Raw genomic sequence first — 25,063 nt, 5'->3', positions numbered from 1 at the left:
TTTGAGTGCCTGTTATGTGCCAGGATCTCTTATCAGGTACTGAAGAAAGGAACTGGGTTTTTTGTTATAACACTATAGGTGGTCTGAGTAGAAATTGATTTTTCAGAGTTGTGCTGAACTCAGGAAGGAAGAGCCTGTCCCACAAATCAAATAGATTATGAATTATATAGAGAATCCATTCCCAGCAATTTATTATACACCACTGGTTCCCAGAAAAGATTAGTGATTTTAGTATCAAAAAGATTCTAAATTGAGTGATTTAAAATGAGGAAAATTTAATTGAAAGAAGGAGAGAAATAGATATACTAGCTATTTGTCAAGCTTTCTCCTACATGTTAGCTTGATTGTGGAAGGAGTAGCCTTACGGTAAATAACTGATTGTAAGAATGGGGATGGAAATAAGGAATAGTACTTAAGAGAAAAACGAAGAAGAAAATTAGTTAAAAAAAAAAAGTATTAGTATTTTATTTATCTAATTTCTCCAGGGAATTTTGTATTCTGAGTAAATAATTTTTCCACAGTATCAAACCCTAATTTTAAAAAATATTTGGATGTAAACCTTCCTTTTAAAAAATTCACATGCTTCTTTGCCTGATATTTAGGAAATATGAGAGAAATAACCTTTTCTAAGGCTCAGGGTCATTCTCCTGAACATCAGTTATTGATATCATGTTATATATACCATGCTTATGATATAGTGAATTTCATGTTCTAGCACTGGCAAAAGCTTGCCATTTAGAAATGAAATTTGTTAATAAGTAAAATCAAATGCTGAGAGACAGTAAAAATCATGGAGAATGAAAGAAAGTGACAACGTGAGGTGGGATATTAACGATAAGTAGGATGGTCAGGATGTTTAGGTGGTTATTGCTTTGGGCTACTTTGTTATTTTGTTGTATGTCTTTGGGCTTGCACTCTTCTTCCATTTCTAGTTGGATTTGGAGAGTAAAGTGAACTTTAGATCTCACTCCCCACCCTCAGTTGCAGTAAAACAGCTCATAATAGGTGAGAATTTTAAACTGTCTCCTCCAAATTGTTTTTGGGGTTTTGGTGGTTTAGAAATTGATTTCAGAATGTATGATAAAACTTATAATCATTAGTTTAAAATATGCTTTAACAATTTCAGTAGTACATAGTATACATAGAGTGGGGAAAATCACATCTGCCTTTTAAGAGAATAAAACTTTCTCACTGACGGGTGTCAAGTTTCAGTTATTTGGTGGCAGTGACCCTTGAGGAGTCAAAAATCTCTAAATTGAATAGGCAGAGGTTAGTGCTTCGTTGGATGAAAATTGGTATATTATTTAACATAGGCATTGCTATGTATATAGATAGCTAGCTGGGAACAGATTTGGCTCAGAACAAAAAATATATCTGCTAATGGACCGTGAGGTTAAGAAAGAAGATTAATTGAGGAGTTCCATTTGGTATTGAAATATTCTACTGAAAAATTCTGTTTTAAACTTATGAAACAGTTAAGGAAAAAAAATCAAGTATGCTGAGTATTGTTTAGACTATTACTAATTTCTTTACTCTTGATGAAGCCCGGTTGCTTGATCTTTATAACGTACCATATTTCTCCAAAAGCAGCAGTGACGGGAGTCAAGACAAATCATGTGGAGATATTATAGCAGGCACCTTAGGGTTTAAACTTGGAAATTTCAAATTCTTCCGTTGTAATGGTGCTCATATGTTGAAGGGAAAAAGAAAAGCAAAAACATTTTATGGTACTCGTAGCAAGTAAGCCTGCTAATCTCAGGCAAATCCACTTACCTGGTAGATCACATTTTACTAAAAGATCTGGAAAGGATGTGAACAGGAAAAGAAACCAAGTCTATACCAAGGAAGATAATTTTACCAGTATTAATGAGCCATTTCTGTTCCACCAAGGAACTTTGTTCTTTACATAGCCATTTCACTATGTTACTACTTAGTGAATTTGCAGCAAGTTTTACAAAGAATAGAGTGGTAAGCTGTGAGGATGTTTGGTATGGGTAGTAGGCAGCCATATCAACAGACATTTATAGAGTTTCACTATGATACCGTTTGGGTACTGGGGTTATAGTGGTGAGTAAAACAGACAAGATCTGTCAGTTATATTTAAAACATTATAAATTGGAAGAGCCACTGGTGTTCTTCTGAGGCAAGATAATTTTCTTTTATATTGATACAAAGATGTGTGTTACCCTGGCCTAAGAAAAGAAAAAAATTAATATAAAATTAAATACAAAATGTTCAACAATTTGATTTTTGTGTCATTGAACTTACAAATATGCTAGATTTTTCAGTCTGCTTATTCACAAGTCAGTGTTTGCTGTTTCATCCATAAAATCCACCTTGAATTAAGGCTTGAGTCCACAGTGAAAGGCAGCATTACCCCCAGTGCCAGAAAACAATGACCTAGAACTCCTTAACTCTTCATAAAAGGGCTTTGTATAGTCAAGGATTACATCCGTTTCACATTAAGTAACTTGGGCCGGATTTGTTCCTTACAAAGCCTTTCCTTGCAGTTGCTATGCCACAGAAAGCTATTGAGTTGCCATGTTTTTGGCACTTGGATCTTCTTATTTGTTATCAACATATGCGAAAAAATACCTGGTGCTATCTTGTTTTTATTCTGTTTCGTATAAAATGTTTAACATCTTTTTGTTACTTATTTTATGTTGGAAATATTTTGAATCATGTTTTAAAAGATTTTGTGGGTTTTTTGTTCGTTTGTTTTACACATTGTTAACTTGAATATTATTTTGTGACTTGGAGGGGTTGAAAAAATTTTAGACTGACTGACCAGAGATGAAACTTTCTGTTCTCACTGACTCTTCAGGAAGCTGTGACACCCACTTGCATTCTCCTGCCAAATGTTTCCCTCTGTGACTTTGGTACATAGACTTTGAAGCATTGTTGACCACATTGGCAGTTTGCCCAGAACCCACATGCCCTGTATAATTTGCATAATAAATACCGTTGATTTACATACAGTATAGGCTGAATTGTCTTCCTGAATTTAAAGTAAAAAATTGTTTTAAAAAAATTAAAGCCCTTTTTCCTTACTTACTCCCTCTTTCTAGGTTTTGGGAAGGGGGTCATAGCTGTGTATTTACAGGCCCTGATCAGTTTCCACAGGACTTTGTATTTTGTAAGATGTTTGCTAGATTTCTCTACCCTGTGTGGTACACAGTTTCTTGGCTCCCACTCTGTATGCCCCCACCTCCAATACTGTTTCCCTCTCACTTGCCATATTCCTCCTGATCTTACCTCCTAGATTTCTCTGCTTCTTATCTTCACATCATATTTTGTCATCTTTCTTCTCTCCTCAATAATGAAAAAAGGGATTATTTGTTATTTTCACTCTGCCATGTGTCTGGTGAGAAGAGGCAGTTTAAATGTTGCATGTTGGACAAATGGTTGATAAACTGGAATACATGAAGCCCAAAGGTGAGCTTCTCTCTGGAACTGTCCAGACCTGGCCCAAGATATTCTCGACCACAGGAAGCACAGGCAGACAAGGTTGATGTCTTTTGTCACCTGTCTTCCTTCCCCATACCCACTCTCATTTATTAAGGAATATGCTTAACAATAGTTTAGTAGTCCTAGAATAACCTTAGAGGTCCTAAACTGAACCAGACTCAAAATTCAGTTCTAGGATGACTTAAAAAGTTAGTTTTCTTTTTTTCTTCTTTTAAGAAGAAAGAAAAAGGAGAACGTAATAAATAAGCGTTTGTATGGTTCAGAAAAATGTTTTAAGTATGTACAGTGTAAAACCTCCCTCCTGCCATATCTCCTATATGCCAAGTTCCCCAGCCATGACAACCAAGGTTATATACATTTTATGTATATCCTTCTCAAATAGTTTTTATGCATATGCAAACAAATATATATTGCTATATGTACTATCTTGTATACAAAATTAGCAAAATTATATACTAGATTCTGGACCTTGCTTTTTTTCTTACTTAAGAATAAATCCTCGAGCTCTTTCTATGTAAGTATATAGAGAGCTTTCTCGTTTTATTTTACAGCCACATGATATTAAATTGTATTCATTTTCCATGATTTATTTAACCAGTGCTATTTGATTGATATTTACGCCATGTCTAAAACATAAGACTTTTGTCCTGCATATGTGATATTTTGAAATTGAAAATAAAGCTATACTCACCCTAGCAGAGAACACTTAGGGGACTCTACTAGACATCAGGTTTGGAGAGGAGGGAGCAGAGTGCTGAGATCTTACCTAACCAGCTTCCAAGGTTTTATTAGTGATTTTTACCCATACTGAGTCACATTGTACTTTCTTAAAATTAATGGTAACATTATTCTAATAGCCCTCTCAAGATTATTTAGGAAAAAATATTTCATAGTTTCTGGTGACCATTGTTTGCATTAAAAGGCATTATCTGTTTTATAAATTAGTATTACGTTTTAAAAATTTCTTTCTTTTGTTTCGCCTTTTTTTTTTTTAAAACCAGATCCTTACAATAAATGAGGATGGATCACTTGGTTTGAAAACCCCTAAATCTCACGTTTGTGAGCACTGCAATGCTGCCTTTAGAACGAACTATCACTTACAGAGACATGTCTTCATTCATACAGGTATTTCTTGAATTAAAGTGGGCTTATGGCCATTAAAATTATTATCTTTGCTATTTTCATCTTCTTGTAAATGTCATTCATTTCTAAGGCTTTAGGTAACCTGGCATTTCAAATCAGAGACTTCATAGGCCAGGATGTAAGAAGGAAAGCAGGAAAAACTTTAAATGAGAAAACAATTAGTATAGATGTGCAAAATTAGTCTTAATTGAATATTTATCTGGCTTAATGTGTTCTTTTTAGCTAGAGAAACAGTCAAAGAATGAACTATTAAAAGCCTGTCAGCATTTATTTTTCTATGTAAGATGTCCAGATGGAGTTTGAAATATGAATTTGGGAATCAAATATAAAAAAATAACATGAAGTTGTGGAGATCAGAACTAAAGACCTGATCACAGATCTTTGGGGAAAGATTACTAGACATGTACGTTGAGTTAAGGGGGGGTGGGTAGGGAGACAGAGTAATAAGGTAGATTTGATGAACTGATAAAATACAGTGTTCCAGAAGCCCAAAGAGAATTCCAAGGAGGGTAGGATCAACCATAGCACACAGCCTTCTGAGAGGATAGAGAGAGACCTGAGAGCTGAGAACAAACCATTAGAATAAATAGCAGGGAGATCATGAGTAAGCTTTTCAGAAAGCAGAGTATAAGGATTAAAGGACAAGTGGGTGGTGAAGAATTTGAGACATAGGGTAGACTACTGAAAGGAAAGGCTCCAACAGAGAGGGAACGTTTGAAGAGACAGGATTAGCTTTTTTTTTAAGGGGATGTTTAGAAAGTTCTGAAGGTTCTGGAGAAAATAAGTGAAAGGGCATAAAGTGGTGGTTAGCCAGGGAGAACAAGGTGGGTGGATCTTCCTCCAGATAAAAAGAAGAGATGTTTAAGACACACTTGGTAACCTGTAGAGTCCTTTCTAGCCTTGTGATTTTTAAATTCTATTTTAAATTGCTTTATTTATTTACTTCTTTTTCCCTTGAAAGATTTAATCTCATTTTTGTGAGGTTGTGAGAATGTGAATTTTTAAATCTTGGGGAGGAAATTGAGAGGAAATAAAATTCTGTTAATGAATAGTATAAAAACTTTGTGTGGATAATTTGGAATTTCCAGAATTTGGGCTTCTAAGATTTCTCTTTCTTCAAAAATAGTAACCATAAACTGTGTTTTATCCAGTAACTAATTTGTGGATGTGAAATTATTTTAAGGTGAAAAACCATTTCAATGTAGTCAATGTGACATGCGTTTCATACAGAAGTACCTGCTACAGAGACATGAGAAGATTCATACTGGTGAGTGTTGCCTCCCTTACTAGGGTCATTAAAATTACCATTTCAAATATAGGGAAGAATTTTTAATAAGGAGCAACAACTTGTTGCAACTTTTGTCAGTTTTGTTTCTTAAGAGTATTTATCACAGCTTGTCTTTTTTCTTCCTTCAGTAAATCAGTATTAACTGTAGGACTTGACTTAATATCTGAGCCTAATAAATTACTTTGAAATAGAGTTTCATAATAGCTTAAAATATGTTTAAAGTGACAAATGGAAAGAAATTTTTGTGAAATAGCTGTTTCCTTAGATGTTTAACAAGTTTAGAGTAGGTAAAAATATCATTTGCAGTAATTAGCCAGGGGGATGAAGCAAAGTGCCTGAGTCCTAAAATAGCGATACCACTTTTTTCCCCCTTACAGTTTCATGTATATAGCTTACTATATCAAGAGAGTTATAATCTTATAAATTGTAAACTTCCAATTTTTAAGTCAAGTTGTTAAAGATTTAGAAACAAATATTTTGGAAGATCACTATAAAGGAACCCATACCTTTAAAAGTTGAGCCTCATTTTAGAGCAAACATTTAGTTGCATTTATTCTTTTTTTTTTTTTTGACGAACGTAAAACCAAGTTTTATATGTAACCTTGATTTAGTAAACTGTCAACTTTTGACATCTCTAAGCATGATGAAAAGTGTTTCTTTAGAATTTATTTCCAGTATTTTGCCTTTTTGTGATGGAATAAAAGAGTTGGTAGATTTGTATAACTTTGGTTCTTACATTTAAATAGAATTGAAAATGATGGTGATAATATATGAATATTGAAAATATTAAGGTTCTTCATATATCTCTATATTAAGTAGTCAAGCAAGTACCTGCCCAGTGTTGTTATTTAGATGTGTTCTCATGGTACCTACAGTACCTGTGAAAGGGGATCTTTGGACAGTTTGTCATATAGAGGAAGCAAGCTTTTCTGCCTAATAAACTTTCCTTAACTTTATTGGCCCCTAACAAACATGAACATGGCTAGTCTCCTAAATAAAACTTCAGCTGTGTAGCACATCTGTATGCTTTGATGTTCTACTTTTCAAAGATCATTATGCACACCACCCATTTCAGTTTCTTAAGTAAACATTTTTCACCATTTCTAGATGGGAGTATACAAGGCACTTGGGAGGAAGAACAACGGTATTGATTTTTTTTTTTTAAGTCCTGTTATTTTTTTTTAATATTCTATTTTTTTTTTTGGCTGTGTTGGGTCTTAGCTGTGGCATGCGGGATCTTCGTTGAGGCATGTGAGCTCTTTGTTTTGGCACAGGGGCTTCTTTCTAGTTGTGGCATGAGTGCTTAGTTGCCCCCGTGGCACGTGGGATCTTAGTTCCCTGATCAGGGATCAAACCCGCGTCCTCTGCATTGGAAGGTGGATTCTTTACCACTGGACCACCAGGGAGGTCCCAACTTTATTGATTTTTTTGTGACTTATAGGTAAATTTAAAGTTTATACAATAATAAAAGCCAATCAGATAATGATAAATGAAAACAGTTAAATGTTTTGTATTTTTTAATACCTATTAGATTTTGATGATTTAATCACTCATTCAACAAATTTTACTGAGCTGGCAGTATTTTTCATGTACCAGAAATAGGTAATAAAAGGCAGTTTCCTTGGAGTTCACCTTTTTAAAAAAAATTTTTATTGGAGTGTAGTTGATGTACAATGTTTTGTTAGTTTCAGGTGTACAACAAAGTGAATCAGTTATACATATACATATATCCACTCTTTTTTTAGATTCTTTTCCCATATAGGCCATTACAGAGTACTGAGTAGAGTTCCCTGTGCTATACAGTAGGTGTTTATTAGTTATCTATTTTATATATAGTAGTGTGTTTATGTCAATCCCAGTCTCCCAATTTATCCACCCCGCCCCCACCAAATCCCCTGGTAACCGTTTGTTTTCTACATCTGTGACTCTACTTCTGTTTTGTAAATAAGTTCATTTGTACCCCTTTTTTTAGATTGCACATATAAGCAATATCATGATATTTGTCTTTCTGTGTCTGACTTACTTCACTTAGTATGACAGTCTCTAGGTCCATCCATGTTGCTGCAAATGGCATTATTTTGTTCTTTTTTGTGGCTGAGTAATATTCCATTGTGTGTATGTACCACATCTTTATCCATTCTTCTGTTGATGGACATTTAGGTTGCTTCCATGTCCTGGCTATTGTAAATAGTGCTGCAGTGAACATTGGGGTGAATGTATCTTTTCGAACTATGATTTTTCTCTGGGTATACACCTAGTAGTGGAATTGCTGGGTCTTATGGTAGTTCTATTTTCTTTTTTTTAGTATTTTTATTGGAGTATAATTGCTTTACAATGGTGTGTTAGTTTCTGCTTTATAACAAAGTGAACCAGCTATACATATACATATATCCCCATATCCCCTCCCTCTTGCGTCTTCCTCCCACCCTCCCTATCCCACCCCTCTAGGTGGTCACAAAGCACCGAGCTGATCTCCCTGTGCTATGCGACTGCTTCCCACTAGGTATCTATTTTATGTTTGGTAGTGTATATATGTCCATGCCACTCTCTCACTTTGTCACAGCTTACCCTTCCCCCTACCCATATCCTCAAGTCCATTCTCTAGTAGGTCTGTGTCTTTATTCCCATCTTGCCCCATGTTCTTCATGTCCTTTTTTTTTTTCCCCTTAAATTCCATATATATGTGTTAGCATATGGTATTTGTTTTTCTCTTTGACTTACTTCACTCTGTATGACAGACTCTAGGTCCATCCACCTCACTATAAATAACTCCATTTCGTTTCTTTTTATGGCTGAGTAATATTCCATTGTATATATGTGCCACATCTTCTTTATCCATTCATCTGTTGATGAACACTTAGGTTGCTTCCATGTCCTGGCTATTGTAAATAGAGCTGCAATGAACATTTTGGTACATGACTCTTTTTGAATTATGGATTTTTCAGGGTATATGCCCAGTAGTGGGATTGCTGGGTCGTATGGTAGTTCTATTTTTAGTTTTATAAGGAACCTCCATACTGTTCTCCATAGTGGCTGTATCAATTCACATTCCCACCAACAGTGCTAGAGGGTTCCCTTTTCTCCACACCCTCTCCAGCATTTATTGTTTCTAGATTTTTTGATGATGGCCATTCTGACTGGTGTGAGATGATATCTCATTGTAGTTTTGATTTGCATTTCTCTAATGATTAATGATGTTGAGCATTCTTTCATGTGTTTTTTTGCAGTCTGTATATCTTCTTTGGATAAATGTCTATTTAGGTCTTCTGCCCATTTTTGGATTGTGTTGTTTGTTTTTTTGATATTGAGCTGCATGAGCTGCTTATAAATTTTGGAGATTAATCCTTTGTCAGTTGCTTCATTTGCAAATATTTTCTCCCATTCTGAGGGTTGTCTTTTGGTCTTGTTTATGGTTTCCTTTGCTATGCCAAAGCTTTTAAGTTTCATTAGGTCCCATTTGTTTGTTTTTTTTATTTCCATTTCTGTAGGAGGTGGGTCAAAAAGGATCTTGCTGTGATTTATGTCATAGGGTGTTCCGCCTATGTTTTCCTCCAAGAGTTTGATAGTGTCTGGCCTTACATTTAGGTCTTTAATCCATTTTGAGTTTTTTTGTTGTTTGTTTGGTTTTTTTGTGGTACGTGGGCCTCTCACTGCTGTGACCTCTCCCGTTGCGGAGCACAGGCTCCAGATGCACAGGCTCAACAGCCACGACTCACGGGCCCAGCTGCTCTGCGGCATGTGGGATCTTCCCAGACCGGGGCACGAACCCGTGTCTCCGGCATCGGCAGGCAGACTCTCAACCACTGCGCCACCAGGGAAGCTCTTAAGTTTATTTTTGTGTATGGTGTTAGGGAGTGTTCTAATTTCATACTTTTACATGTATCTGTCCAGTTTTCCAAGCACCACTTATTGAAGAGGCTGTCTTTTCTCCACTGTATATTCTTGCCTTCTTTATCAAAGATAAGGTGACCATATGTGCGTGGGTTTATCTCTGGGCTTTCTATCTTGTTCCATTGATCTATATTTCTGTTTTTGTGGCAGTACCATACTGTGTTGATTACTGTAGCTTTGTAGTATAGTCTGAAGTCAGGGAGTCTGATTCCTCCAGCTCTGTTTTTTTCCCTCAAGACTGCTTTGGCTATTCGGGGTCTTTTGTATCTCCATACAAATTTTAAGATTTTTTTGTTCTAGTTCTGTGAAAAATGCCAGTGGTAGTTTGATAGGGGATTGCATTGAATCTGTAGATTGCTTTGGGTAGTAGAGTCATTTTCACTATGTTGATTCTTCCAATCCAAGAACATGGTATATGTGAGGGAGCAACACTCCCAAACTCATCGTACGAGGCCACCATCACCCTGATATTTTCAGCTTTTTAAGGAACCTCCATACTGTTCTCCGTAGTGGCTACACCAATTTACATTCCCACCAACAGTATAGGAGGGTTCCCTTTTCTCCACACCCTCGCCAGCATTTATTGTTTGTTGATTTTTGATGGCGACCATTCTGACTGGTGTGAGGTGGTACCTCATTGTAGTTTTGATTTGCATTTCTCTAATAATTAGTGATGTTGGAATTTACATTCTAATGGGAGAGATACACATATAAACAAGCCAAGTGTAGTAAGTGTTGTAGAGTTTTATACAAAATGCTCTTGTGCCCTGAAGAAGAGCCAGATGTGCAGTCTTTTGAAGACTACATAGTGAAGGCAACAGAGAAAAACTGTGGGAGGCTCAGTTGAGGGGGGTGGGGAGAGAGAGAAAGAATGTGTGTCTGAGTCTGAAAAAAGATTTTCAGAACAATACTTGACTTATTGCGCTCTGCTGTTTTCTTTTCAGTTCTAGCAGTAAATTCTAGCAGTAAATTCATTTTTACAGTGCTGGTCACAATTTTGTAATATTAGTTTGGAAAAATAATTATGCTAAGCCATGGGGTATCTTGGATTTCAACAGGTTATATTGGGTAGTTAATGTTTATTGAGAATTTACTAAGACCGGATATTGTGCTAAATGTTTTGTTAAATGTCTCATTTAGTCCTCATTAACCTTGAAAGGGAGGCGCTATTACTATCCCCATTTTTTAGATGAAGAAGAAGTAGGATGCACACAGAAGTTAAGAAACTTACCGAAATTTATATAATCTAGTATATGGTGGAGCCAAGATTCCAGCTCAAGTCTCTGCGACTCCAGACCACACAATGTGAAATCACTAACTATGAAGAATGGGACTAGAAGCAGAACGATATCGTTTGCCTTTTTGAGTTTTTCTTGCTATACCAGTAAGCCAGTTACGGCTTAGCCTTCCTTGTGGGTTTAGTAACATCTAAAAGGAGTGGAAGCCATATTGTCTTGATTACTGAAGCTTTGTAGTATAGTCTGAAGTCAGGGAGTCTGATTCCTCTAGCTCCGTTTTTTTCTCTCAAGATTGCTTTGCCTATTCGGGGTCTTTTGTGTCTCCATACAAATTTTAAGCCTTTTTGTTCTTGTTCTGTAAAACATGCCATTGGTAATTTGATAGGGATTGCATTGAACCTGTAGATTGCTTTGGGTAGTATAGTCATTTTCACAATATTGATTCTTCCAATCCAAGAACATGGTATATCTCTCCATCTGTTGATATCACCTTTAATTGTTCTTTGTTTTGTTGACTGTTCTTTTATCAGTGTCTTATAGTTTTCTGCAAACAGGTCTTTTGTCTCCCTAGGTAGGTATATTCCTAGGTATTTTATTCTTCTTGTTGCAGTGGTAAATGGGAGTGTTTCCTTAATTTCTCTTTCAGATTTTTCATCATTAGTGTATAGGAATGCAGGAGATTTCTGTGCATTAATTTTGTATCCTGCAACTTTACCAAATTCATTGATTAGCTCTAGTAGTTTTCTGGTGGCATCTTTAGGATTCTCTATGTATACTATCATTTCATCTGCAAACAGTGACAGTTTTTCTTCTTCTTTTCCAATTTGTATTCCTTTTATTTCTTTTTCTTCTCTGATTGCCATGGCTAGGACTTCCAAAACTTTGTTGAATAAGAGTGGTGAGAGTGGACATCCTTGTCTTGTTCCTGATCTTAGAGGAAATGCTTTCAGTTTTTCACCACTGAGAATGATGTTTGCTGTGGGTTTGTCATATATGGCCTTTATTATGTTGAGGTAGGTTCCCCCCATGCCCACTTTCTGGAGAATTTTTATCAAAATGGGTGTTGAATTTTGTGAAAAGCTTTTTCTGTATCTGTTGAGATGATCATATGGTTTTTATTCTTCAGTTTGTAAATGTGATGTATCACATTGATTGATTTGCATATATTGAAGAATCTTTGCATGCCTGGGATAAATCCCACTTGATCATGGTGTATGATCCTTTTAATGTGTTGTTGGATTCTGTTTGCTAGTATTTTGTTGAGGATTTTTGCATCTATATTCATCAGTGATATTGGTCTGTAATTTTCTTTTTTTGTAGTATCTTTGTCTGTATCAGGGTGATGGTGGCCTCATAGAATGAGTTTGGGAGTGTTCCTTCCTCTGCAATATTTTGGAAGAGTTTGAGAAGGATGGGTGTTAGCTCTTCTCTAAATGTTTGATAGAATTCACATGTGAAGCCATCTGGTTCTGGACTTTTGTTTGTTGGAAGCTTTTTAATCACGGTTTCAATTTCATTACTTGTGATTGGTCTGTTCATATTTTCTATTTCTTCCTGGTTCAGTCTTGGAAGGTTATACCTTTCTCAGAATTTGTCCATTTCTTCCAGGTTGTCCATTTTATTGGCATAGAGTTGCTTGTAGTAGTCTCCTAGGATGCTTTGTATTTCTGTGGTGTCTGTTGTAACTGCTCCTTTTTCATTTCTAATTTTATTGATATGAGTCCTCTCCCTCTTTTTCTTGATGAGTCTGGCTAATGGTTTATCAATTTTGTTTATCTTCTCAAAGAACCAGCTTTTAGTTTTGTTGATCTTTGCTATTGTTTTCTTTGTTTGTGTTTCATTTATTTCTGCTCTGATGTTTATGATTTCTTTCCTTCTGCTAACTTTGGGTTTTGTTTGTTCTTCTTGCTCTAGTTCCTTTAGGTATAAGGTTAGATTGTTTATTTGAGATTTTTCTTGTTTCTTGAGATAGGCTGGTTTTGCTATAAACTTCCCTCTTAGAACTTCCTTTGCTGCATCCCATAGGTTTTGGATCGTCGTGTTTTCATTGTCATTTGTCTCTAGGTTGTTTTTTTTTTTTTGCGGTATGCGGGCCTTTCACTGTTGTGGCCTCTCCCGTTGCGGAGCACAGGCTCCGGACTCGCAGGCTCAGTGGCCATGGCTCACGGGCCTAGCCGCTCCACGGCATGTGGGATCTTCCCAGACCAGGGCACAAACCCGTGTCCCCTGCATTAGCAGGTGGACTCTAAACCACTGCGCCACCAGGGAAGCCCCTGTCTCTAGGTATTTTTTGATTTCCTCTTTGATTTCTTCAGTGATCTCTTGGTTATTTAGTATTGTTTAGCCTTCATGTGTTTGTGTATTTTACATTGTTTTCCCTGTAATTGATTTCTAATTTCATAGCATTGTGGTCAGAAAAGATGCTTTATATGATTTCAGTTTTCTTAAATGTACTGAGGCTTGATTTGTGCCCCAAGATGTGATCTATCCTGGAGAATGTTCTGTGCACACTTGAGAAGAAAGTGTAATCTGCTGTTTTGGGATGGAATGTCCTATAAATATCAATTAAATCTATGTGGTCTGTTGTGTCATTTAAAGCTTGTGTTTCCTTATTAATTTTCTGTGTGGAGGATCTGTCCATTGGTGTAAGTGAGGTGTTGAAGTCCCCCACTATTATTGTGTCACTGTCGATTTCCTCTTTTAGAGCTGTTAGTAATTGCCTTATGTATTGAGGTGCTCCTACGTTGAGTGCATATATGTTTATAGTTGTTATATCTTCTTCTTGAATTGATCCCTTGATCATTACGTAGTGTCCTTCCTTTTCTCTTGTAACATTCTTTATTTTAAAGTCTCTTTCATCTTGTATGAGTATTTCTACTTCAGCTTTCTTTGGATTTCCATTTGCATGGAATATCTTTTTCCATCCCCTCACTTTCAGTCTGTATGTGTCCCTAGGTCTGAAGTGGGTCCATTGTAGACAGCATATTGTATCCATTCAGCAAGCCTGTGTCTTTTGGTTAGAGCATTTAATCCATTCACGTTTAAGGTAATAATATGTTTGTTCCTATGACCATTTTCTTAATCGTTTTGGATTTGTTTTTGTAGGTCATTTTCTTCTCTTGTGTTTCCCACTTAGAGAAGTTCCTTTAGCATTTGTTGTAGAGCTGGTTTGGTGGTGCCGAATTCTCTCAGCTTTTGCTTGTCTGTAAAGCTTTTGATTTCTCCTTGGAATCTGAATGAGATCCTTGCTGGGTAGAGTAATCTTGGTTGAAGGTTCTTCTCTTTCATCACTTTAAGTATATCATGCCACTCCCTTCTGGCTTGTAGAGTTTCTGCTGAGAAATCAGCTGTTAACCTTATGGGACTTCCCTTGTATGTTATTTGTTATTTTTCCCTTGCTGCTTTCAATAATTTTTCTTTGTCTTTAATTATTGCCAATTTGATTACTATGTGTCTCGGCGTGTTTCTCCTTGGGTTTATCCTGTATGGGACTCTCTGCGCTTCCTGGAGTTGGTTGGCTCTTTCCTTTCCCATGTTAGGGAAGTTTTCAACTATAATCTCTTCAAATATTTTCTCTGGTCCTTTCTCTCTCTCTTCTCCTTCTGGGAACCCTATAATGCGAATGTTGTTGCGTTTAATGTTGTCCCAGAGGTCTCTTAGGCTGTCTTCATTTCTTTTCATTCTTTTTTCTCTTTTCTGTTCCACAGCAGGGAGTTCCACCATTCTGTCTTGCAGGTCACTTATCCGTTCTTCTGCCTCAATTATTCTGCTATTGATTCCTTCTAGTGTATTTTTCATTTCAGTTATTGTATTGTTCATCTCTGTTTGTTCTTTAATTCTTCTAGGTCTTTGTTAAACATTGCTTGCACCTTCTCTGTCTTTGCCTCCATTCTTTTTCCAAGGTCCTGGATCATCTTCACTATCATTATTCTGAATTCTTTTTCTGGACGATTGCCTATCTCCATTTCATTTAGTTGTTTCTCTGGGGTTTTATGTTGTTCCTTCCTCTGGTACTTAGGCCTCTGCCTTTTCATCTTGTCTTGTCTTTCTGTGAATGTGGTTTTTGATCCCTATCCATTTTTAAATTGTCAAATAATAATAAGTCACTTATCAACTGAACCTCAAAGGTTTTTTGGTGAGAAGAACTACCAGTTCTTACAGGCTTTGTTTTCCTTATAGCCTCCCTCATCCTTTTGAGTCTCATTATACTGTCACCTCCAGTCTCCCAGCCCCCAAACCTATTGTCTTTTCCATTTGCCACATGGTTAAAAATCATTACCTGCTTGGCTGCTCTTGTTACCAGTAAAGAAATCTTCTGTGGCTTTTAAAAACCAGGAACGTAGCTTGATTTTGTTTCCAAATCAAAAAATTTTTAACTCAGCCTGGACAGGTTATTACTTAATTGTTTGGGCTAGCCTATGAAATACCATTTTAGGGGAGAGTACCAAGGCTGATCCCTGAACTTCCGGTTAAAGCTTTGTTCCTTTAGCCTAAGGCACTGAAACTGTCAAAATGCAGATATCCTTGGGACTGCTATTTTTGGCAATTATGGGAGATTTATATCTTTTGTGAATGTATTATACATCCTTTACTTAGAGTATGTTTTGGGGATATGGGAGAGAAGGTGAGGACTTGAAGCCAGGGTTGAAGATAATCCTGATTGATCATTTTGGTTAGGGTCAGAATTACTGGTAAGGTATACAGCCAAGGTTGAACATTTGTCACTGGCAGATTTACTATGTGATCAGATTCCTTTATCTAAGGTGTCTTTTCGTAGCATTTTTTAATGCATATGTAAAATAAATGTTAGAATGACATATCTCCAGTTGCATGTTCTTTTCTAGTCATTTTGTTACCACTTTAAGGAAATGCCATCTTATTGCCATGGGTAGGGTGTTTTGGTTTGAGGAGTAAAGAACTTAAGTACAGTTTTCAGTATTTTAATTTTATATTAATTTTAGGAATTCTTTTAAATAGTAAGCCACAGAATACTTATTCTAATATTGTGACTGTTATAGCAAATTATGGCTGTTTTTTAATAGTTATAGCACTTTTCATAATCTATTTTTTATTTCATTAGTAAAATGTTACAGAATTATTTCCATATATAGGTAAGTTTTTATAAAATGATTTTTCTCCCAAATAAAAGGGATTTTGAAAATAAACCAAGTCATTCAGAATTATACATATTCATTAGGTTTCTTTTCCCACAATGTTCTTTTTTAAGGCTTTAGTTCTTGAATATACACAATTCTATAGATACAGATGTAGCAAGAAACACTTTAAAAATCTGTCTTCTAAAAATCTGTCTTCTAAGTTAGCATTCTTCACGCCTGAAAACATGCATTGATCTTCTTTTCCTCTTGACTATGACTTTTATTCACAACCATGTTAAATAGCTGAATAACAGCATTATTATTTTCTTTTTAAACCAGTTGGGCTAGTGAGGTGGAGTCCGAGAGAATGTTGATTCACCCCTGACTAGGTTTGTTCAGCACTTTGTATTTCCTTCAGTATGGTTCAGTTATTGTCAAAAATTAGTATACCTCTCATTACTTTGAAGCCCTAACTTAGAGTTTATTAGCCATAATGGAGAAGTCTTATTAAAAGAAAATGTTACAGACCTAGTTAAACTCTCTTTGAGGAGATGAAGGAACTGTTGGGCTACTGCAGTATGAGCTCCTGGCGTTCTGATTGCTGAAGCCAGACAGCACTGGCGTGGGCAGAGCTTGCCAAGAAAGATTAAGCAGGGAAGTTCAGATTGCTGTGACTGACATTCTCCAGTTTAACAAAGCTTTCAGAAGCCAGATTTTTGTTTTCTTTGCAGAACTGTTAATAATTCACATTAAAAGATATAACATAAAACACATATAAAAGTTTGACTATTTAACAAAACATCCCAGAGAAGATATAAAAGAAATCATATACATATATACATACATACCTACATATAAAACTATACTGTAACTTTTAAAAAATATTTTGTTTTGGGGGATAAGAGAAGTCATCCAGAAAAGTAACTCCATTTAAACGTTATACTTTAGAACTGAAATATAAAGAATCAGAGTCTTTAAAATGAAAATTGCATAGTTTTCAATTAATTGTAGGTATTTTGTGTGTGTGAGTATCCCTCCCCCTCAAATCCATATACAGTGTTGTTAGTTTATAGTGTCTATAGTTAAAAGAAGAATGTTTACCATTTGTTTTGACAAGTTTCTAGTTTAACAAATTGGGAATCTCTTGAAGTGGTCTCATTCTTGTTTAGGTATAATTATTGACTGGATCAACATGTGAATCACGCGACTCACAGTTTGACAAACTATACAAGTAGTACAGACAACCTGTGCTTTAGGGGTTCCGATAAAATAGACCATTGAGGAGTCAGATTGGTGGCCCTGTGAGTTAGATTTAGTTCATGTGTTACATGGGAGTCAAGTGTCATCACAGGAACTATCGAGCAGAAGCATGATGGAAGCCAGGACCAGGAAAAAAATCTGGGGTGTACTGAAGTTGGGAATCTTTGGGGAAGGATAGGTAGACAGATACACATATAGTTCAGAAACACACAGAGCAGCAAGTTAAAAATCAGGCAGACATGAAGCCATTAGGATCATTGCAGGTGCTGGATACCAGGAGAAGCAGTATGTCAGATTTGCTAGTTTAAAAGCACCAGGAAGAGGAAGGTACTTCAGGATAGTTAAAAAGCTAGAAATTCCTAGAAGTCATCATTATTATAAACCTAATAATACTGTCAGATAGATTTATTGAGTACCTATTCTCTGCCAAGCACTGTATTAAACACAGTACATAAATTATCTCACTTTATCATCACAGCAGTTCTGTGAAGAGGGTACTATTACTCCTTTTTTTAAACAGATAAGGAAACTGAGGGTCAAAATGATTAGGTAATCTGCCTCAATATACACACCTAGTTTATGACATAATTTAGGTCTTCAAAGTTCATGCCCTTAACCACTATGGTATTGAAAGAGTAGATCAGGCACCAGGAACATTTTTAGTTGACAAAAAATTTGGTTTTAAATGTGGAGGTTTTTATTTTGTTCAGGTAAGAGCAGAGCCACTCCTGGACCTAGACTTATGGCTTGCAGGCAGTTGGGTATGTCGGAATGAGATGAAGTCTATGGATGGAGGAGTAAGAGGAAATTCCACCTGATGTGGAATGAACAAAGGCAAGATGAACAACATGTAAATGACCATTCTGAGTAGAGCAGAAAGGGGTGGGTAGAGTGGGAATGAGGAGATAAGAGTAGAAAGCTTGATTTTAGAATTATATTGTTAAACCTTGATGCCGAATGGGGTGTCAAATTTATCTTGTAAGCATTATTAAAAAACTGCATTTTAACTGCCATGTTGGAGGAATATTATTGTTTTGTGAAGAAAACTACAAATTTTGCAAATGTGTTACTTTTTTGTTAACTATGTATAACTAGTAAGAAAAATTATAGTTTATACATATAATTGCACATTTATTAATCAAGTTTACTTTCAGGTATTAAAAAATCTTTTAAACAAATAAAACAACATTGTTAAGCTTCATGGAATATATTATTACTTCATTTTCACCAAGTTTATCAGAAATAGGCAAAACTTGGAAACCACTGAATATTACAGTGAAACAAAGAAAATTAAGTTTTCTGGACTTCAGAGCCTCTTCTTTGAGCAGTATAGGATGAACTAATTTTCAGAAAAAGAACTGAAAAGGGACTCCCCAAATTTAATTTCACACATAGAACTTTCTCATTTTTTAAATGTTACTTCTGACAGCAGTTTCTCATTTTTGATGTTTTGGTTTTTCTTTTTTTAACCGTTTTCAATTACTTTAGAAAATATGGTTAGTCTAGAATGACGTAAGTTTCTCTACTCTTTGCCTTGTTAGTTTGCCTTCCCTTAATGTGGCTTTTTCCCTGCTTCCTCCCCACCCCCCAAATTATTTTACATTCTGCAGAAGATGAAGCTTTAAGATAGTTGAGTCTAGATCTGATGTTTTGTTTTACAAATCCTTTGGCACCATATTCTTTTGGAAAAATACTCAATTACTTCCTTGAAGTCATTCCTTGAAGTCATACACCTTCAGGATTCTCCAATATTGAAGCTGGCTTTTTGACAACAACTACTACTTATTATTCCAGAGCCTAGTTGAGTGAATGACCAACATTCTTGCCTTTCAGATCTTGAATTCATTAAGTTTCAGATGTCTGGAGTGGCTGACAACAGAGTTTTAAAATTTGTTGATAAAGTTTTTCATTTCACTGACTGAGTTTGAATGATACTTGAGGCTCAGAATTCATATATTTTATTTGGGCCTTTGGTGGAAGAGTGGCCGACAAAATGTACCGTCTGATTTGGACTCAGGCATGGTGAAGAAATTGGATTTAAAATATTTAGGGCAACCTAAATCTACTTTTCAAGGTCATTCATTTTAATTTTTCTGGATACTTTTAAGATCTTTAGATGTTGTTATCTCTGAAGAGTTTGTTTTAAAAAAAATGCCTAAAGTGTCATCATCATTTTCAACCCCAATTTGAATTTGTTGAAAGCATCTTGACATTCTTTGAAAGCAGCCACAATAATAATAACAGCTTCTGCATATTTTGTAGTTTGTTTTGCTCTTCTGTAGATCTTTTGGAGAGAGTCTAACTTCATGATACTGTTGTGAAGCAAATGGAGGTCATAGGATTGATATCCTAAGGCAGTACTAGGTACTTATCTATCCAGCTTTATCTCCCAGGGCTGCTTTTATGCTCTTAGCATTATTAGTTATTGATGCAAATACTTCTTGCTCTTTATTTCCTATAGAAGTCTGACTTGTCTCCTCTTCCTAGCTATGTTAAAAAGCTGATAGACAATTAAGTTTATTGTCCAACCCCCCTCCGCCCATATTTTCACCCCTCTGTAAATTCTTTACAGGGCTTAATTTGTTGTTCTTTACCCCTCTGTAAATTCTTTACAGGGCTTAATTTGTTGTTCTTTACCTACATTTCATTATCTATTTTGACTTTGACTTTCTAAGGGTGTTTAAAGAATTACTGCTTTCAGTGTTCATTTTTAGTTATTCCAGAAAATATATTCAGTCAACTCTTAATTTCCTTCGGGAATTGACCAGATTGACAAATGCAGTTGTGAAAAAATAAAATGATTACCAACACAAAAAGAGCAACATATTTATTGCTGTTGTTTGAATAACATAGTGTTCTGTGTTGTGCTTACATAATAAACACTCTTCATCCTTAAAAATCAATCGGATATGTTCTTGCCTGCTTCATCTAGCTTTTAGTTCTTTATACTTGTATAGAGGGGAGGGACATGGAGTCTGATCAGCTGAAACTCTAGAGTCTTGAGAAGGTCTAACTTTATTCCTATAGAAAAATAAACCTGTTATTAAGATACTTTATTTTTTTATATGAGAATTGGGGGAAATGAACAGTGGACTCATGGGAACCTGGAACTGAAAGATCATTTTAAAAGGTTAGGATTCAGTGACAAATGCAAGGGTTTTCCCTTATGCGGAAGCTGTGGACATAAATATTAGGGGCTGATCAGGAGACATTTGAGGGGCTGTAATTAAGGGGATGAGATACTAATAAGCAAGGGTGAAGAGAATGATTGTTACAGTGAGTGGTAGAGACTACCTTACCAAAAGTATTGCTTGATGCTCTGCTTAATCACTGAGACTTCTAGATTATTATTTAGTAGGAGAATTTGCTCAGTGACTAATATTACCTAGGCTTTTTATGATATTAAGAAAAAGGTTGCAGCCAAGAAATAGACAACTATAACGACTATTTTAGCAGAATAATAGCATTTTGGGTCATTTCTTCCCTTGTATGTGGTATTTTCTATTTCTGAGCTATTGCATTTGCATTGTTTTTATGTCTTGGATGAAAGTTCTTGAATAGTAAATATGTCCCTGAATATTGTGTATAAACTTAAAGTTTGCATTAAGTCATTAACTGTACTGAATTGAGTTGAAGCTACTGCTCTGTAACAGTCCTGATTTATTTGCTTAGCAGTGTTTGGGTTTTAGATTAATTAATTAGCTATTAAATTTTTTTCCACTGCAGGAAATTAACTTCTGAAACAAATCCCAATCTTTCTTTTTCTCCTTCATTGAAAGAATTGCTTTTATAATGAGATGATGAGGGTCTGAACTTACAAACAAGACATTGAGACTAGAAATCGAATGAAATGGCTATGAAAGACATTTCAAAGGAAGAATAAATATAGATGAAATTTAATAACAATTTAAACAGAAGGAACTAAAGGAGCAAAACTAATACAGGGTAGTGATTTTAAGCTTTTCTTGTGGAACCCTGGTTTTCAAAGGAAATCCTACATGAAGCAACATCAGTAGTCAATTAAAAAACAAGACAGATGATTTCAAGTGGTTTCTTGGCTCTTGATAAGTTGACAGATGTTACCAATACTACTTAGTTGTTATTTATTCAAGGAGACAATGCCAAATTTGAAGTGACTGAAGAATTAGCCTCTGTGGAACAACTATAGGCAGTATTTTCAAAATGGAATTATATACACTTTAAATGGTTGAATTGTATGGTATGTGAATTAGATCTCAATAAAGCTTTTTTTTTTAAATGAATACATGAGAAAACATTTCAATATAAATGTGACGTGGACTCCACTAAGATGTGTTGCAGTTGATGGTGAGAGAAATATGTGTGGAGCAGAAAAAAGTTTAGTTGGCCTAATTTACAAAGCTTGAGAAAATGTAAAGCATTTAAAGCTTATGGCTATTCATTGTATTACATGAGCAGAATTTTGTGGAAGACATTTGAATATATTATGTGTCATTGACCTAGTAGGGTCAACAGCAAACTTCATTTGCTCTGGCAGACTTAACCATGAATTTCTTTCTTATATAGAAACTGAACATCCTGACTTATTCTACTATACAGCAGTTTAATATCTTAAAATTGGTAAAGTTTTATTGGGAGTTTTTGAGTGTAGAGCCAAGGTTAAAATTTTTTTGAATGAAACCACTCTCAACCACTGTTATTTGAATACTGAAGAATGGCTTTGGAAAATTAGCTTTTGCTGAAGACTTGAAAATGTTTCTTAATAAATTCATCCTAATATAACAAGGGAAAAACGGTACTTACAGTGACACTTCTACTGTGGCAAAGTCGTTTTGACAGCTGTTAATGTTGAATCACAAAATGCTGCTTTATACACTTTCCATTGTTGTTACAAGTTTCAAGAAGCACAATCTCTATTCCCACACAAATATGGGGCAGATCATTTTCCAAGTTCAGACCACACTTTGATCAGTTTTTGGACCTTGATGCACGTGCAAAGGAAATTTCCATATTTCAAAATTCATTAAATTGTTAACTTCACCTAATCTTCATCCGGAAGTAATTAATCTGTAATGTGATGGCGTGTTAAAAGACATATCAAGAAAAGAATCTAATAGAAGTCTGTAAATCCCTTCCAACTGATGAATGGTTCTTAAAATTATATTTTCATGGATATCAGTACCTATCTTTGTGACAAAACAATTTCAAAGGTAGAATACTTGTAAAATCTCATTGCAGATTAGCATTAGCAGATAAACATTTGCAATTGACTTTGATGACAGGGAATAACTAACTTTGAATCCCAATTCAGCAAAATGCTACCACTTCCTTTAAAAAATAATTCCAGTCTTCTCATTAGTACATCTGTATGGTGAAAAATTGTATTCTGTTGTCATCATCATTGTCATCATCAGTATTATTATCATTATATTTTGAATTTCACCAATAAAATATTGGGTTGGCCAAAAAGTTGGTTTGAGCTTTTCCATGACATTTTGTGGAAAAGTCTGAATGAACTTTTTGGCCAACCCAATATATGGAAGTTGTTTTCTCTTGTTGTACGAGTATGTATACAATATCCTTGATTGTACGTTTCTGCCCTTTTAGAACAAGTTTGCTGATCTCTGTAAAAGTTTATTCCTTGAACGTCCTACTCAGATTTCTGCTTTGCTGGTGATCTTGTCATTCATTCTTCCTCACTCTTGGACTAGTACTTACTAAACTTCAGTCTCCTCATGATTTCAGTTTCTCATTTTCCAAGCATACTTCCTGCTCATGCCTTCCAGTACTTAAGTTTCAACAATCTTTTGTCTCCACTAGTGCCTTCAGTCCAGTGATTCTACCTCCTTTTCACTATTCCTGTTCTCCTCATATCTTCATTACTTTTCTTACCCAGTGTAAATTCTGTTGCCATTTATTGTAATCACTCCCTTGCTTACACTCAGACCTCTTGCGCTCTCTTGTATATAGTATTCACTTGGCTAAGTTACAACTTTGGGAAATTTATTACTTTTTAAATTATTATTTTTGTAGAGTTCAATAGGTTGATCTTCTATTTGTTCTTCCAGTTTTATTAATTGACATGCAGTACTGTGTAAGTTTCAGGTGTACAGCATAATGATTTGACTTACATACATCATGAAATGATTACGGGAATGTTTACTGAACATCTGTCATCTCATATAGACACAAAATAAAAGGAAAAGAAAAAAATTATTTTTTCCTTGTGATAAGAACTTTTAGGATTTACTCTCTTAGCAACTTTCATGTATAACATACAGCAGTATTAATTATATAAATCGTGTTGTATATTATATCCCTAGTACTTATAACTGAAGGTTCTGCATTTTCACCACCTTCATCACCATACAAAGATACTACATTATTATTGCGTATTTTCCCTACATAATACATTTCATCCCTATGACTCATCTAATTTTGTAACTGGAGGTTTGTACCTGTTAATTTCCATCACATTTTTAACCCATCCCCACCCCCCTACCCTGGCAGCCACCTCTTTGTTCTCTGTGTCTGTTTCTGTTGGTTATGTTTGTTTATTTGTTTGGTTTTGTAGATTCCACGTATAAGTGAAATCATAAGGTATTTATCGTTCTCTGACGTATTTCACTCTGGCAGGATTTCTTTTCTTTAATGGCTGAGTAATATTCCAGTGTATCTATATACCACATCTTCTTTGTTTAGTAATCTATGGTTGGGCACTTAGGTTGCTTGTCTATCTTGGCTATTGTGATTAATGCTGCAGTGAATATAGGGATGCATATATCTTTTCAAAATATTAGTGTTTTTGTTTCCTTTGGAAAGATAGCCAGAAGTGGAATTGCTGGGTCATATGGTAGTTCTGTTTTTAATTTTTTTGAGGAACCTTCATACTATTTTCCATAGTGGCTGCACCAATTTACATTCCTACCAGCAGTGCACAAAAGTTCACTTTTCGTCACATCCTCACCAACACTTACTGTTTCTTGTCCTTTTGATAATAGCCATTCTGACAGGTGTGGGGTGATATCTCATTATTATGGTTTTGATTTGCATCTCCCTGATGATTAGTGATGTTGAGTATCTTTTCATGTGCCTATTGGCCATCTGTGTCTTCTTCAGAAAAAATGTCTATCAGGACTTCTGCCCATTTTTTAATCTGTTTTTTCTGTGGTTTTTTTGTTTGCTTATTTTGGGGGGGTGTTGAGTTGTGTGAGTTCTTTATATATTTTGGATATTAACCTCTTATCAGATAAATCTTTTGCAAATATCTTCTCCCATTCAGTAGGCGGCCTTTTCATTTTGTTGATAGTTTCCTTTGCTGTACAAAAGCTTTTTAATTTGGTGAAGTCTCATGTGGGAAATTTAACTCTTTCCATCTCTGGAATAGAACAGAAAGCTGTGCTTGAATTAGGAGCACTTTTAATTTTGAGTGGGCCCTTAATGCGTACTGGAATTTATTTCCTTAGTCTGCTCATTCTACCACTCATCTAGATGGGGTCCGTGTTTCAGCCAGTGGACTAGTTCCACCTGCTGCCTGTTACTGTAATTAAAATTTTATTGGAACATAGCCATACCCATTCCTTTATGTAATGGCTGTGGCTGTTTTCTTTCTATAATAGCCGAGTCCAGTAATTGTGACAGAGGTTGTATGATCCTCAAAGTCTAAAATATTTACTGTCTGATCTTTTACAGCTTTATGC

At 35.5% G+C, this 25,063-nt stretch overlaps 1 protein-coding gene across 4 annotated transcripts in view; it reads left to right on the top strand.

Moving 5' to 3' along the window:
• The window catches only part of ZNF148 (zinc finger protein 148), a 130,460-nt gene that overhangs the window by 81,612 nt on the left and 23,785 nt on the right, over positions 1 to 25,063 (top strand). For all 4 annotated transcript variants that reach the window (XM_030858954.2, XM_030858913.2, XM_030858945.3 and 1 more), the window contains 2 exons: positions 4,470 to 4,593; positions 5,795 to 5,878. In XM_030858954.2, the coding sequence (XP_030714814.1) occupies positions 4,470 to 4,593; positions 5,795 to 5,878 (208 nt within the window). The remainder of the gene's footprint in view (positions 1 to 4,469; positions 4,594 to 5,794; positions 5,879 to 25,063) is intronic.

This window comes from Globicephala melas, chromosome 4 (assembly GCF_963455315.2).
Source record: "Globicephala melas chromosome 4, mGloMel1.2, whole genome shotgun sequence".
NCBI classification, from domain to species: Eukaryota; Metazoa; Chordata; class Mammalia; order Artiodactyla; family Delphinidae; genus Globicephala; species Globicephala melas.
This window is presented reverse-complemented; position numbering and strand designations above follow the sequence as displayed.